We start from the raw sequence: 14,846 nt of genomic DNA on the forward strand, positions 1-14,846 counted from the left end.
ACTAAAGGACCACAGCTACCACGGCCATCATCAGGCTGAGTCCAGAGCAAAGAGATGGTGCCGGCTACCACCACTGACTGTTCTGACAGGGATCACAATAGAGGGTCCCAGACAGAGCTGAAGAAAAATGGAGAACAAAATTCTAACTCATGCACGCCAAAAAAAAAGACCAGGCTTACTGCTCTGACAGAGATCGGAGAAGGCCCAAGAGTATGGCCCCCAGACACCCTTTTAACTCAGCACTGAAGTCACTCCTGAGGGTCACCCTTCAGCCAAAGACTAGACAGGCCCATAAAACAAACAATAATACACGTAGCTCAGCCATGTATACGAGACGAAACGGGCACAGCAGCCCAGGGACAAGGACGAGAAGGCAGGATGGGGCAGGAAAGGTGGACACACGGAAATGGGGAACCCAAGGTCAAGAAGAGGGAAGTATTCACGTCGTGGGGTCAGCAACCAATGTTACAAAACAATATGTGTATTAATTGTTTAATGAGGAACTAATTTCTTTGTTAAACCTTCATCTAAAGCACAATAAAAAAAAATAAAATGGTCACAAGACTGCCACTTTCTAAAAATAATCACGAAAAATAGAAATAAAAAGAGTTATGCCCAAAATAAAGTGTCTCATCGATGCAGATGTTTTTACAATGTTAGGAACTAAGTTATCCACTTATCCAACCCCAACTCATGAAGGAATGAGGTATATTTGCTACCCCAAAGTTTGGTGGTTCAAATCCACCAGCCATTCTGCAGGAGAAAGAAAGGCCTGGCAATCTGCTCCTGTAAAGATCACAGCCTAGGAAACCCTACGGGGCAGCTCTACTCTGTCACATGGGTCGCCACGTGTTGAAAACTGATTCAAAAGCACGCAACAACAAGCTTGACCCCAGGGAGTCATCACTTAGGTTTTCTTCTTCCTACGACTCCTCTTCTCATGGGTGCAAGGGTGACACTGGTTAGAAACCACTCTGTGTCTTACATGGCACGGCCTTGACGGCTTTCACCCACTGTCACATAAACCACGTGGTGGTCTTTCTCACCTATCCACCAGCTTCTTGGCGAACCCGAAGTCGGTGAGCTTGATGTGGCCCTCCTTGTCCAGCAGGATGTTCTCTGGCTTCAGGTCGCGGTACACGATCTCCTTGGAGTGCAGGTACTCGATGGCGCATACGATCTCGGCGGAGTAGAAGAGCCCTGTGCTGCTGCTGAAGTGCCCCCGATTCCGCAGGTAGCTAAACAGCTCCCCGCCCGGCACGAACTCCATCAGCATGTACAGGAAACGCTCGTCGTGGTAGGTCCAGAACCTGCGAGGGCAACAATCGGACACTGCAGGGCCACGCCACAGACAAGCCAGAACCAAACCCTCTGCTGTTGAGCCAATTCCAACTCATGGTGTCCCCGTGTGTGTCAGAATAGAACTGGGCTCCACAGGGATCTCAATCGCTAATGTTTCAGAGGCAGATTGCCAAGCCTTTCTTCCGAGGCACCTCTAGGTGGACTTGAACCTTGATCTTTCAGTTAGTAATCAATAGCTTAATGGTTTACAGATCTCCCTCTGCCCATACAAAATATACGTTCTCTACAGACATAAAACCAGTTACATATATATAAATATGTACATACATATATTCTCACACACACACACAGCCAGAATGCTCCTTAAAAGGATGGCCAGACCTCGTCTCACATACTTTGGACGTGTTCTCAGGAGGGACCAGCCTCTGGAGAAGGACATCATGCTTGGTGAAGTAGAGGGTCAGTGAAAAAGAGGAAGACCCTCAATGAAATGGACTGACACAGTGGCTGCAACAATGGGCTCAAGCAAAACAATGATTGTGAGGATGGCTCGGGACCAAGCAGTGTTTTGTTTCGTTGCACATAGGGTCGCTATGAGTCGGAGCTAACTTGATGGCACCTAACAGCAACATATATAGAGAAATACATATAGATGCGTATAGCTGTATATATGTATACGTGTACCCCAAAAAACCAAACCTGCTGCTGTCGAGTCAATTCTGACTCATACCGACCCAACAGGACAGAGTAGAACTGCCCCATAGGGTTTCCAGGGAGCAGCTGGTGGATCTGAAAGGCTAACCTTTTGGTTAGTAGCTGAGCTCTTAACCAGTGCGCCACCAGGGCTCCGTAGATATATACATATAGCTATATCAGGTATATAAATGTATATGTGCATATATATATATATATATATATATATATATACGTCCAGAAAAAAAAATTTGCATTGAGTCAGTTCCAACTCATGACAACCCCGTGTGTTAGTGAAAGTACTCCATACGGTCTTCTTGGCTGCAATCTTCATGGGAGCAGGTCGCCAGGACTTTCTTGTGCACTGCTGCTGGGTGGCTTTGAACCACCAACCTGTAGGCTAGTAGTCAAGCATATACCATTTGCACAACTCAGGAATGTTCACCATGATTAAAGGTTGAGATATAGGCATATGGTTTAAAACGGTGTTGTGGGTTGAACTGTGCCCTTCGAGTGATATGTTCAAGTCCTGACCCCTGTGTACCCATGAACGTGACCTTGTTTGGAAACAAGGTCTTCACAGATGTTTTCAGTTAACATGAGGTGACACTGGAACAGGCAGACCCTAATCCCATCTGAGTGGTGTCTTTATGAAAGACGAGAAGAGACACAGAGACGGCCGTGTGAAGACATTGGAGTGATGCGGCCACAAACCCAGGAACACCTGGGACCACCAGAAGCTGGGAGAGACAAGGAGGAATGGTCCCCTCAAGCCTCAGGAGGGACAGCAGCCCTGCAGACACCTAGATTTCAGACTTCTGACCTCCAGAACTGAGAGACAATGAATGTCTGTGGTTTTAAGCCCCCCTGTGTGCAGTACTCTGCCACAGCAGCCCAGGAAAGTTATACAGATGGACAGTATCTCCATTACCTTGGGCTGCCTGAAAAGTGAACACCAGGTGTGTATGACACTCAGGTGAACAGCACAGAGCATCTTTAGGGACTGAATCTGAGTCAGCACCTAGCGCTGCAAATGTGCAATAAATCAAGGCTGCAAACGTACAATAAACTATCAGACAGCACCCCAAACACCTGCTAGGAAAAGTCAGCAATTAAAAAGCCCGAAGTCGGGTATTTCCAAGCAACTACTCAGAGGAGATTGCCCGGGAGAGTCGGGAGAGATTGCTACTCCTTGCCAAAGGAGCTGATTAGCCAGTTAATGGAGGGAGAGACGGGGTCAGGGATTTCAGGGAAAGAAGACAGGGAAACAAAAGAAAGGAGAAGATGCTGAGAACGATCTCTAATTTAAGGAGCCCTGGTGGAGTGGCGGTTAAGTGCTTGGCTGCTAACCGAAAGGTCGGCGGTTCAGGCCCACCAGCTGCTCCACACAAGAAAAGACCTGGTGATCTGCTCCCATAAAGTTTACAGCCTAGGAAACCAAATGGGGCAGTTCTACTCTGCCAGATGGGGTCTCCATGAGTAGAAATTGACTCGACAGCACACAACAAAACAACAACATTATAACATTAGGAGTCCCCGGGCATTGTAAACGGTTAACATGCTCAGCTGCTAATCAAAAGGTTGGAGGTTCCAGTCTACCCACAGGCACCTTGGAAGAAAGACCTGGCAATCCACTTCTGAAAAGTCAGTCATTGAAGACCCCATGGTGCACAGTTCTACTCTGACACACATGGGGTCGCCATGAGTCGGAATCAATTTGATGGCACCACCACCAACAACGACAACACCTCTAATTCAGAAGTTTTAGCAGAAGGAAAAGAAACGAATACGTCCTTCTGAGGTGACAGCTGAGGGTGAAAGAATGTTTCATATAAAGGAGACAGGGAGGAGAAAGGATTGAGAAGCAACAGCAAGTGTTGCAGAAGGTAAGATACGAGCACGTCTATGATCCAATAGAAGTCCCTGGGTGCTGCAAACCATTAACAGGTTCAGCTGCTGACCAAAAGAATGGAGGTTCGAGACCACCCAGAGGTGCCTCAGAAGAAAGGCCTGGCAATCTGCTTCTGAAAAACCAGCCACTGAAAATCCTATGGAGCGCAGTTGTACTCTGACACACAGGGGGCCGCCATGAGTTGGACTGGACTCGACAGCAACTTGTATGGTTTTTTGTTTGTTTGTTGTTTTTTTTTTTTTTTTGGTTTCCTAGTCTGTGGAGTCCTTGGGTTGTGCAAACAGTGAACAAGCTCGGCTCCTAACTGAAAGGTGCCTCGGAAGAAAGGCCTGGTGACCTGCTTCTGAAAAATCGGCCACTGAAAACAAAATGGAGCACAGTCCTACTCTGACAAACACGGGGTGTCATGAATCAGGGTGGACTCCATAACAACTGGTGTGACCCCAGATGTACATGGTAGAGTCAACAAATAAAGCACCCCCACAGGACTGGGGACACCAGGGGTTGTCACATGAAAATGTGACCCAAGATCAGAACACGGATGTCAACGCTGCTAGGACCCTTGTAGTTTCTCTCATCATGACGACATGGCTGAGGCTTCCCTCCAAAGCTCATCCCAACGAGCTGCAGCCAGCCGGCAAACAAAGAAAACAAGAGAACACCCAGGACATCGGCCATCCTCAGGCATGGGGTGACGGGCCGTAGTATCATTAAAATCAAAAAACCGAACCAGTTGCCATCTCAGTGATGCTGACTCATAGCAACCCCACGGACAGAGAACTGTCCCATAGGGTTTCCAAGGAGCGGCTGGTGGAGTCAAACTGCCAACCTTTTGGTTAGCAGCCGAGCACTTAACCACTGCGCCACCAGGGCTCCATCGTATCATTAAGGTGAGCCTTAGTAATCACCAGAAGCTGCCATCAAGTCGATTCTGACTCGTAGTGACCCAACAGGACAGAGCAGGACTGTCCCACGGGGTGTCCAAAGAGCAGCTGGTGGATTCGAACTGCCGACTTTTTGGTTGGCAGCCCAGCACTTAACCACTGAGCCACCAGGGCTCCCCACTCGGGTTCTATTCCCAGCCTGTGTACTTCATGTACAGCTACCGCCCATCCGTCAGCGGAAGCTCGCGTGTTGCTGTGATGCTGAACAGGTTTCGGTGGTGCTTCCAGACTGACAGGCTAGGAAGAAAGGCCTGGCAATCCACTTCCAAAAACCATCTAATGGAAGCCCTACGGGTCACAATGGTCAGACCCGCAAATGTTCATGGGAGTGGTGCAGGACTGGGCAGCGGTTCATTCCGCCGTGTGTGGGGTCCCCACGAGTCAGGGGCTGACCCCACAGCAACCAACTACCACAATAATCCGTCAGACATAAGCATTGTGCACTGACCAGGAAGTATGAGAGAATGGGAACACAAAGACGTATTTTTTCCTATTCCTCTAGGCAAGAAGAGCGTTCAATCTTACAAGGTGATAAACTTTATGAAAGCCAAACAAGAGCTCTAGTTTAAAAAGATAAGCAAGCAACTCACCACTGTGCTGAAATTTGAACTCCAAATACATGCTTATTTTTCTAATTTCAATATTTACACATATCAGCAAAACATCATTCTTACCTATAAAAGGGTTTAACTAAGGAACGTTTAAATTTGAAGACCCTCTGCAATAACCATGCACTGGGAACCTACTAGTTGATTCCGACTCATAGAGACCCCATGTGTGTCAGGGTATAACTGCTCCACAGGGTTTTCAATGGCTGATTTTTTGGCAGTAGGACACCACGCAGTTCTTCCAAGGTGCCTTTGGGTGGTGGTATGAATTGAATTGTGTCCCCCGAAAATGGGAGTCAACATGGCTTGGCCATGGTTCTCAGTATTGTGTGGCTGTCCACAACTTTGTGATCTGATGTGATTAACTTAAGTGCTACAAATCCTAACGTGTATGAAGTTAATGAGGCAGGGTTAGAGGCAATTATGTTAATGAGGCACGACTCAGTCTATAGGATTAGGTTGTATCTTGAGTCAATCTCTCTTGAGATACAAAAGAGAGATGTGAGCAGAGAGACAGAGGGACGTCCTACCACCAAGAATAAAGAACCAGGAGGGGAGTGTGTCCTTGGGGGTCCCTGTGCTGAGAAGGTCCTAGGCCTGGGGCAGATTGATGACAAGGACCTTCTTCCAGAGCCGGCAGAGACAGAAAGCCTTCCCCTGGAGCTGGTGCCCTGAATTCAGACTTCTAGCCTCTCAGACTGTGAGAGAATAAACTTTTCTTTTTAAAGCCATCCACTTGTGGTATTTCTGTTACCGCAGTAACAGACTAAGACTAGAACCACCAACCTTTTGTTAGCAGTCTAGCACTTAACTGTCTGTGCTGTACTGCCATAGAGTCGATTCCAACTTATGGCAGCCCCATGTTTTTCAGAGCAGAACTAGGCTCCGTAGGGTTTTCAGTGACTGTCACATTATGGAAGGGAGCCCTAGTGGAACCACGGCTAAGCGCTTGGCTTGGCTGCTAACTGATAGGTCAGCGGTTCCAACTCACCCAGCTGCTCCAGGGGAGAAAGACTTGGTGGTCTGCTCCGGTGAAGATTACCCCCTAGAAAACCCTATGGGCAGTTCCACTGTGTTGCATGAAGTCACTATGAATCGCAATCAACTCAACCGCACCCAACCACCACCTCACAAAAGTACATTGCTGTTTGAGTCACCAATACAGGCTTGCTATGGGTTGAATTGTGTCCCCCAAAAATATGTGTTATAAATTATACTATACCGGGGGTTATGTTCCTGTTTGGGAATGGGTTCTCTTTGTTATGTTAATAAATCAGTAGGAATGCCGGGTGTGTCTTGAGTCAATTGCTTTCCAGACCTACAAGGAGATTAGATACAGAAGGAAGCACAGACGGGGAAGACAGATGCCAGGAGGAGATGGCCAAGGAACCAAGGAACAGAAGCTGAAAGAGGCAAGGACCTTCTCCCAGAGCCCAAAGACAGAGCCTTCCCCTAGAGCCGACGCCCTGCATTGAGACTTGTAGCCTCCTGAGCTGTGAGGAAATAAATTTCTATTCTTTAAAACTACCCCCCTTGCTCTGACAGGGATCACAATAGAGGGTCATGGACAGAGCTGGAGAAAAATGTAGAACAAAACTCTAACTCAAAAAGAAAGACCAGACTTGCTGGCCTGACAGAGACTGGAGAAACCCTGACAGTACAGCCCCTAACACCCTTTCAGCTCAGCAATGAGGCCACTCCTGAGGTTTACCCTTCAGCCAAAGATTGAACAGGCCCATAAAACAAAACGAGACTAAAGGGGCACACCAGCCCAGGGGCAGGGACTGGAAGGCAGGAGGGGACAGGAAAGCTCGTAATAGGGAACCCAGGGTTGAGAAGGGAGAATGTTGACATGCCGTGGGGTTGTTAACCAAAGTCATAGAACAATGTGTGTACTAACTGTTTGATGAGAAGCTAGTTTGTTCTGTAAACCTTCATCTAAAGTACAACTAAGAAAAAAATCAAAACAATAACACCACCCCCCCGTGGCGATGGCGTTAAAGCAGCTCTAGATGTCTGAGGTAAGACTGCAGGACCACCTCCCTGCGCCACCCTGCTGCCGTCTTCCTGCTCTGCAGACCAGGCGCCCAGGGGCCCTGACCGGGTACCTGCTGCTGTATTCCTTCCTGGTGTGGACTCTCTCAGCTCCCTGAAGGCTGTCCCTCCGTCTCCCCCACTTGTTTCCTACAGCTCTGCAAGCTCAGAATTTGTGGCGTCAAAGCTTAAAGCACTGCAGAGTGCAGGCAGGAAGAACGTTCTTTTCGTTGCAGTTGTTTTCTGGAGAAACGTTCTCCAGTTATACTACCCAGATACTGACATTCCCTCTACCATGATCTCTGAGTTGAGCCGAGAGTCCCTGCACTGAGGCCAAATGCCCTGTGTTTCTGCTTTGAGTGATAAGAAGTATGGAAAGGTATTTGTTCCTGGAATCTCCCACTCTAAATGCAGAGCAGAGGCACTCCCTGACTTGCCACGGGGTTTCGTTCTGAAGGCTCTGTCCTCGGTCTGCTCTGACATAAATCCAATACCTCATTTCAAATTAACTGATGCTTCCTGCTGTACAAAATGCTGAATACGATCACCCTCTAGGTATGGTCTGCGGCCTCGGTGGTAATGGTGGTTAAGGGCCCGGCTGCTAACCAAAAGGTCAGCAGTTGGAATCCACCAGCCGCTCCTGGGAAACCCTGTGGGGTAGTAGCTCTGCTCTGTCCTACAGGGTCACTATGAGTCAGAATTGACTCAGAGGCAACGGGTTTGGTTTTGGTTTATAGGTCTGGGGTACAACGAAGTCAGCATCACCATCCTAACAGTGAAGTTGGAGTTGTAACTTCTGCCGAGCACAGATGCCGGTCCACTGTCCTGTGTCGTTAGGGCCGAATGTTGTCCAACTTTCCATCCATCACGACCCCTGACACGGACTTCCTTGTAAACCAGGACATAGCCTGCTAGACAGCAGAGTTTTGAATAGTCAGTTATAAGATTGAACACCTGAGAGTGAACATCTGAGAACGATAACATGAGCAAATTACACGCCGCAATGCTGCTTGTTGTACGTATGACTAACGATAAGATGTATCAATAAAAAAAAAAGGATGGTCGTAAGCAAGTTTGGTCATAACTTGAATACATCGTAAGTCAGGGACTATTTGTATTTCCGAGGCGTAACAGTCAAGCTGTGCTTCTGTGGATGACCTTAGGGACCCAGTAACCACTCCATCGTTGTGCTAGAAAAACATGTTCTAAGCCCCGAGTCATAACGTAGTGATGAACTTTTACAATATACCTCTGTGTAGGGTGTTGACATTCTAGATTTCTGCAGAGCCAAGGTGGATGGACAATTTAGCAAGTGCTCATCAGAAAAGGCCTGGTGTTCTGGGATTTGGGGACAGCCCTGCACTCTCAAAAAGACCCCAAATGGCTAGAGCTGTGTCCGGGCAACAGCACTGCTGTTTTCTCGAGCTGAGAATTTGGTTGGAAAGACAGGGCAATGGGCACAGCCCTATCTCCCTTCGGGGACTCCCTGGGAATTGCAAATGGTTAACGTGCTCGGCCGCTAATGGAAAGCTTGGAAGTTCCAGTCCACCCAGAGATGCCTCAGAAGAAAGGCCTGGCTGTCTACTTCTGGATAATCAGCCACTGAAAACCCGATGGACGAGACCCAAAAGCAACTTCAGAAGGACGGTAGGGGCAGGTAAGCTGGGTGAACGGTCACAGGGAACCCAGGGAGGAAGAGGGGAGAGTGTTGACACATTCAGGGGTTTGCGCCAAAGTCCAGAAACGCGCTGTGTATAAACTATCGAACAGAAACTAATTTGCTCCGTAAACTTTCACCTAAACCACAGTAAAGTGTTCAAAAGAGAAAGAAAGAAACCCCGATGGAGCACACGTATGGGGTCACTATGAGTCAGACTCGACTCCACGGCAACCATTTTGGAGTTCCCTGCAGCTTAAATACACATGTCCGTGCACACATGCACACACACACCCACACACAGTCCTAATCAAGTAGTGTGCAATCCAGTCCACAGACAAATCTCATAGCTGCCTCCATAGACCGCTGCCATGGAGTTGATTCCAGTGCATGACCACCCCATCTGTTACGGGGTAGAATTCCTCCATAGGGCTTCCTAGGTCGTAGTCTTTACAGAAGCAGATTGCCCTGCCTTTCTTCCCTGGCTCGACTCTGCGGATTCGAACCACCAACCTTCAGGTTAGTACCCAGAACCAAACCAAACCCAGTGCCGTTGAGTCGATTCCGACTCACAGGGACCCTAGAGGACAGAGTAGAACTGCCCCGTAGAGTTTCCAAGGAGCGCCTGGCGGGTTTGAACTGCCAACCCTTTGGTTAGCAGCTGTAGCAACTCGTTTGCAGCCCCAGGTTTAGTAGTCAATGGTAAACCATTTGCCCCACCCAGGGACCTTATCACAGACCCAAGACCAGGATAATAATCTGTGGAGATCCTTCCTAAGCACTTGAAAGAGATGTATCACCAAAACGTTCCTGTGAAACAATGTATCACCTTGTTATAACGCTGCATAACTTCACCCTTCAGGGGCACCAAGACAATTAACAATTGTGGGAGATTAGAAGAGGGATGGGACAGGGTGGGGGTCATTGTGTACCATCTAGTCAATTCCAACTCATAGCCACCCCATGTGACACAGTAGACCTGCCCCACTGAGTTTCCTAGGCTGTTATCTTTATGGGAGCAGACTGCCAGGTCTTTCTCCCAGAGTGGCCGGTGGGTGCAAACTGTCCCCCTTTTGGTTAGCAGTCGAGCAGTTAACCATTGCTCCCCCAGGGCTCTTTAGACAGTGAATGGAGTAGGTAAGTTCCTCACAAGGGTGGAGACCAGGTGAGTCTTAGACAGCATCAAGAGGTCAGAGACATCAGTTCTTGTCACGTGGTTTCCAGGTAAAGTTGCGATTCCATCCATGGGTGGTTGGATAAATCTAAGAGGCAGTGCTTAGAGACCAATGTTGCAAAAAAGTTATCAAAAAGGGAGAACAACATAACCCATAGGGTTTTCAATGGCTGAGTTTTGGAAGTCGATCTCCAGGCCCTTCTTCCTAGTCTTAGTCTGGAAGCTCCACCGAAACCTGTTCAGCATCACAGCAACATGCAAGCCTCCACTGACAGACAGGTGGGGGCTGCACACGAGGTGCACTGGCCGGGAATCGAACCCGGGTCTCCCACAGGGAAGGCGAGAATTCCACTTCTCCTACCCTGGCGGGGGAGGGGTAGAATGCAAAGAGCCGGAAGTCCTCTCTCGAGATTCAGCTTCCGTGCCACCCACACCCAACAACCTCACCCCAACGAGACCCAAGGCACGCCTCCGCAGCCTCGAAAAGATGTGCAAGGCGAAGTTGGACTAGGAAGTGCCCCTGCCAACCACAGTCCTGGAAAGGACCCCTTGCTTCTTATCCTTTCTGGAAGCTTTTTCCTTCTCAAGAACAGTGTTGCAGGGCTTTGTTTTCAGCACCAATTGTGTCTGGTTCTCTTTTGTGTTCTCCTGATTTCACTCCAGGAGCCCTGGTGGAGCAATGGTTAAGCTCTTGGGTGCCATCTGAAAGGTTGGATACCCAGTGGCACCACGCAAGAAAGGCCTATCTGGTCCCGTAAAGATTACAGCCTAGAAAACCCTATGACGGCACAGTTCTACCCTGTCCTGTAGGGTCACTATGCGTCAGAATCAACTCAAAGACACACAACAACAACGTGTGATAGCTACACCGCTTGGTTTTTGGGGACCAAAAGGGATCTACTGCTCAGCCCATTGTGCTTCTATGGGAAAATTAACTTAAAAAACACCGTTTAGGACACACCCTGTTTTCTTAAGTTTGGGACTTCCAGTATTTGGTAAAAGCAAGACTTTGCACCTAAATCATGTGAGAACATGATGGCAATACTACAAAGGAGTCCACATCTGCTTAAGAAAAAAAAAAAAATTTAAACCTTAGTGAGATCAATTCCTCTCTCCAAATTGCTATTTCACTTTACACAACAGGACTAACTAGAGCGGTGGTTCGGTGGTAGAATTCTCGCCTCCCGTGCAGCAGATCTGGGTTCAATTCCCGGCCAGTACACCTCCTGTGCAGCCAACACCCGCCTGTCAGTGGAGGCTTGGATGCTGCCGTGATGCTGAACAGGCTTCAACCGAGCTTACAGACTAAGACTAGGAAGAAAGGCCTGGTGATCTACTTCTGAACATCAGCCAACGAAAACCCTGTGGATCACAACAGTCCCATCTTTTTTAGCTCCTAATAATGAGCAATCATTGGAGTTCCATCTTCGGGTGGTGTCTGTCTTCCCCTGTGTGTCTCTGCCCTTTTTATATCTCAAAAGTGATTAGGTTTAGGACCCACCCTACACTGACAGGATTTCACTAACTTAACAAACCCGATTCCCAAACAAGATCACATCCACAGGTCCTGTGGTGCTGGATGTTGTTAGGCGCCTTGGAGTCAACTCCTATCCACGGCGACCCCACACATGCAGAGTGGACCTGCGCTCCATCGGGTTTTCATGGTTGTCATCTCTGGGAAGCAGATCATCGGGACCTTCTTCTTGAGGCACTTCTGGGTGGCCCCAGATCACCAGCCTTTCAGTTAGCAGGCTAGCACAGTAACTGTTTGAACTACCCACTAGTTGCCATCAAGTCAGTTCCGACTCATGGGGACCCTATGTGTGTCACAGTAGAACTGGGCTCCCTAGGGTTTTCATGGCTATGACCTTTGGGGAGCAGCCTGCCAGGCCTTTCTTCTGAGGCACTTCTGGGGAGACTTGAATTGCCAACCTTTTGGTCAGCAGTGGTGGCATTCACCATTTGTGCTTCCCAGGGATTGTGCACAGGTACAGGGGTTAGGGCTCCAACACCCATTTTGGAGGACACAATTCAACCCACAACACTGCCATGGAGGAGGAGGAGGCGGACAGAGGGGAGGGGGAAGGAGAGGAGGCAGGGGACCCTGGGGGACTCACAGCCTGACGAGGAAGGGGTGGTTGACCTCCTCCAGGACCGACTTCTCGTTCTGCACATGCTGCTCCTGCTTCAGGCGGATGACATCAGGGATACTCATCACCTTGAGCGCGAAGAAACGCTTGGCCGTCTTCTCCCGCACCAGGTGCACCCGCCCAAAGGTGCCTGTGCCTGTGGGGAGCAAGGATAGCCATCAGGACGGGGACAGGGCAGTGAGGTCAGGACGGGGCTGTGGGGAACGGCAGCTCAGGGTCACAGCCAGTGTGCGCAGGGGACTATTCACAGACCGGCGGATGCCAACGTGGAGGCTTCAACTGGACGCACCTCTCACACAAACACACTACATTCACACCCAGTGTGCACAGGGGTTGTGTTCATGGAACAATGGACACTCACATGGAGGCTTCAACTGGACGGATGTCTCACACAAACACACAGTCACATACACACACACACCACACTCATATACACCCCCTACACACACATAAACTCACATCACACACCACATACTCTCATACACTCTGACACACACTCACAAACTCACCAAACACACACTCACATACACACCACCACACACTCAAACACACTCATATACAATCACACCCACACCCCACAGGCACACACATATTACATCCAAATGTTACACACATCAAATATACACACACCACAAACACACACTCCACACACCACAAACACAAACCACACAACATATGCACACACAGACTACACACATATTACATGCACACACTACACACACACCACATATACACACACCACACACATACACACACAGCACACACCACAAACACACTCACACACACGCCACAGACACACGACGAATGGTCAAGAGTTGAAAGGAGCTGATGTTTACATCAAGGTGTTCACGAGTTTGTATGTGTGTTGAACACATTCCTTACTCGGCTTGAACAACAAAGCTGAAGCATTTTCTCACACATCTCCAAAGAGAAGAGGCAGCTTGAAAACACAACTTTGGCAGTTGCTCAAAAACTTAAACAAAGAACTACAATATAACCCAGCAATCCCACTCTCGGTACACGCCCAAGGGAAATGAAAGCTGGGGCATAAACAGACACACGTACAAAAATGTCCACTGCAGAACTTTTCAAAACAGCCAAAAGGTGGGAGCAACCCAAATGTCCACCAACAGGTGAATGGATAAACAAGATGTGCAAATACCTACAAGGGAATATTATTCAGTCAAAAAGAGAATCGAAGTCCTAAAACATGCCATGACATGGATGAACCTGGCAAACGTGATGGGAAGTCAGACACTAAAGAACAAAGACTGCATGATCCCACTTACATGAAGTGTCTGGAATAAGCAAATGCACGGCGTCTTAGTCACCTAGTCCGGCTGTAACTGAAATAACTGAAGTATCACAAGCTGATGGCTTTAACAAACAGAAGTTTATTCTCTCACAATTTAAGAGGCTAGAAGTCCAAAGTCAGGGCGCCAGCTCCAGGAGGAGGCTTTCTCTCCCTGGCGGCTCTGGGGAAAGGTCCTTGTCGTCAATCTTTCCCTGGTCTAGGAGCTTCTCAGCACAGGGACCCAGGATCCAATGGATGCGTTCTGCTCCTGGTGCTTCTTTCTTGGTGGTATGAGGTCCCCACGTCTCTCTGCTCGCTTCTCTCCTTTATATCTCAAAAGAGATTGGCTTAAGACACAATCTAATCTTGTAGATCTCATCAGCATAAGTGCTGCCAATCTCACCTCATTAACATCACAGAGGTTAGGATTTACAAGACACAGAAAAATCAGGACAGATGACAAAATGGTGGACAATCACACAACACTGGGAATCATGGCCTAGCCAGATTGATACACATATTTTTAGGGGACACAATTCAATCCATGACACACAGACGTCAAAGTTTATTCGTGGTTACCAGGGGCTGGGGGAGGGGGAATGGAAGTTACTGCCGAGGGTACAGAGCTTCTCTTTGGGGTGATGAAAGACATTTGAAAATGGATAGTGGTGATGGCTACATGCCATGGAGTCCCTGGACGGTACAAATGGTTAACACACTTGGCTGCTAACTGAAAGGCTGGAGGTTCGAGTCCGCTCAGAGGCACCTCAGAAGAAAGGCCTGGCAATCTACTTCAGAAAGATTGGCCACTGAAAACTCTTATGGAGCACAGTTCTGCTCTGACCCACATGGAGGTGCCATGAATCAGGGTCAACTAATGGCAAATGGTTTGGTTTGCTATTCTCCGTTTGGCTCCCTATCCACAGCCTGGTACAGATGTGTGGCTCCTCACACCTTCACCACATCCCGAGCTGCTCAACATGAAGCTCAGGACTGCACACGCCTGGTCACTTGCAGAGAACACACACACTCACAGCTTCACTACTTGGCGATCAGTCACCCACAGGCATCATCTGGC

The 14,846-nt window shown here is 48.5% G+C and overlaps 1 protein-coding gene across 1 annotated transcript in view; it reads right to left on the reverse strand.

Annotated features, from left to right (window-relative positions):
• PRKX (protein kinase cAMP-dependent X-linked catalytic subunit) overlaps nucleotides 1-14,846 on the reverse strand; it is an 89,421-nt gene that overhangs the window by 31,087 nt on the left and 43,488 nt on the right. The window contains exons 3-4 of the mRNA XM_064277993.1: nucleotides 12,442-12,610; nucleotides 1,047-1,310 (exon numbers count right to left, since the gene is read on the reverse strand). Coding sequence (XP_064134063.1) covers nucleotides 1,047-1,310; nucleotides 12,442-12,610 — 433 coding nt within the window. The remainder of the gene's footprint in view (nucleotides 1-1,046; nucleotides 1,311-12,441; nucleotides 12,611-14,846) is intronic.

Source organism: Loxodonta africana, chromosome X, assembly GCF_030014295.1.
Source record: "Loxodonta africana isolate mLoxAfr1 chromosome X, mLoxAfr1.hap2, whole genome shotgun sequence".
Taxonomy (NCBI): domain Eukaryota; kingdom Metazoa; phylum Chordata; class Mammalia; order Proboscidea; family Elephantidae; genus Loxodonta; species Loxodonta africana.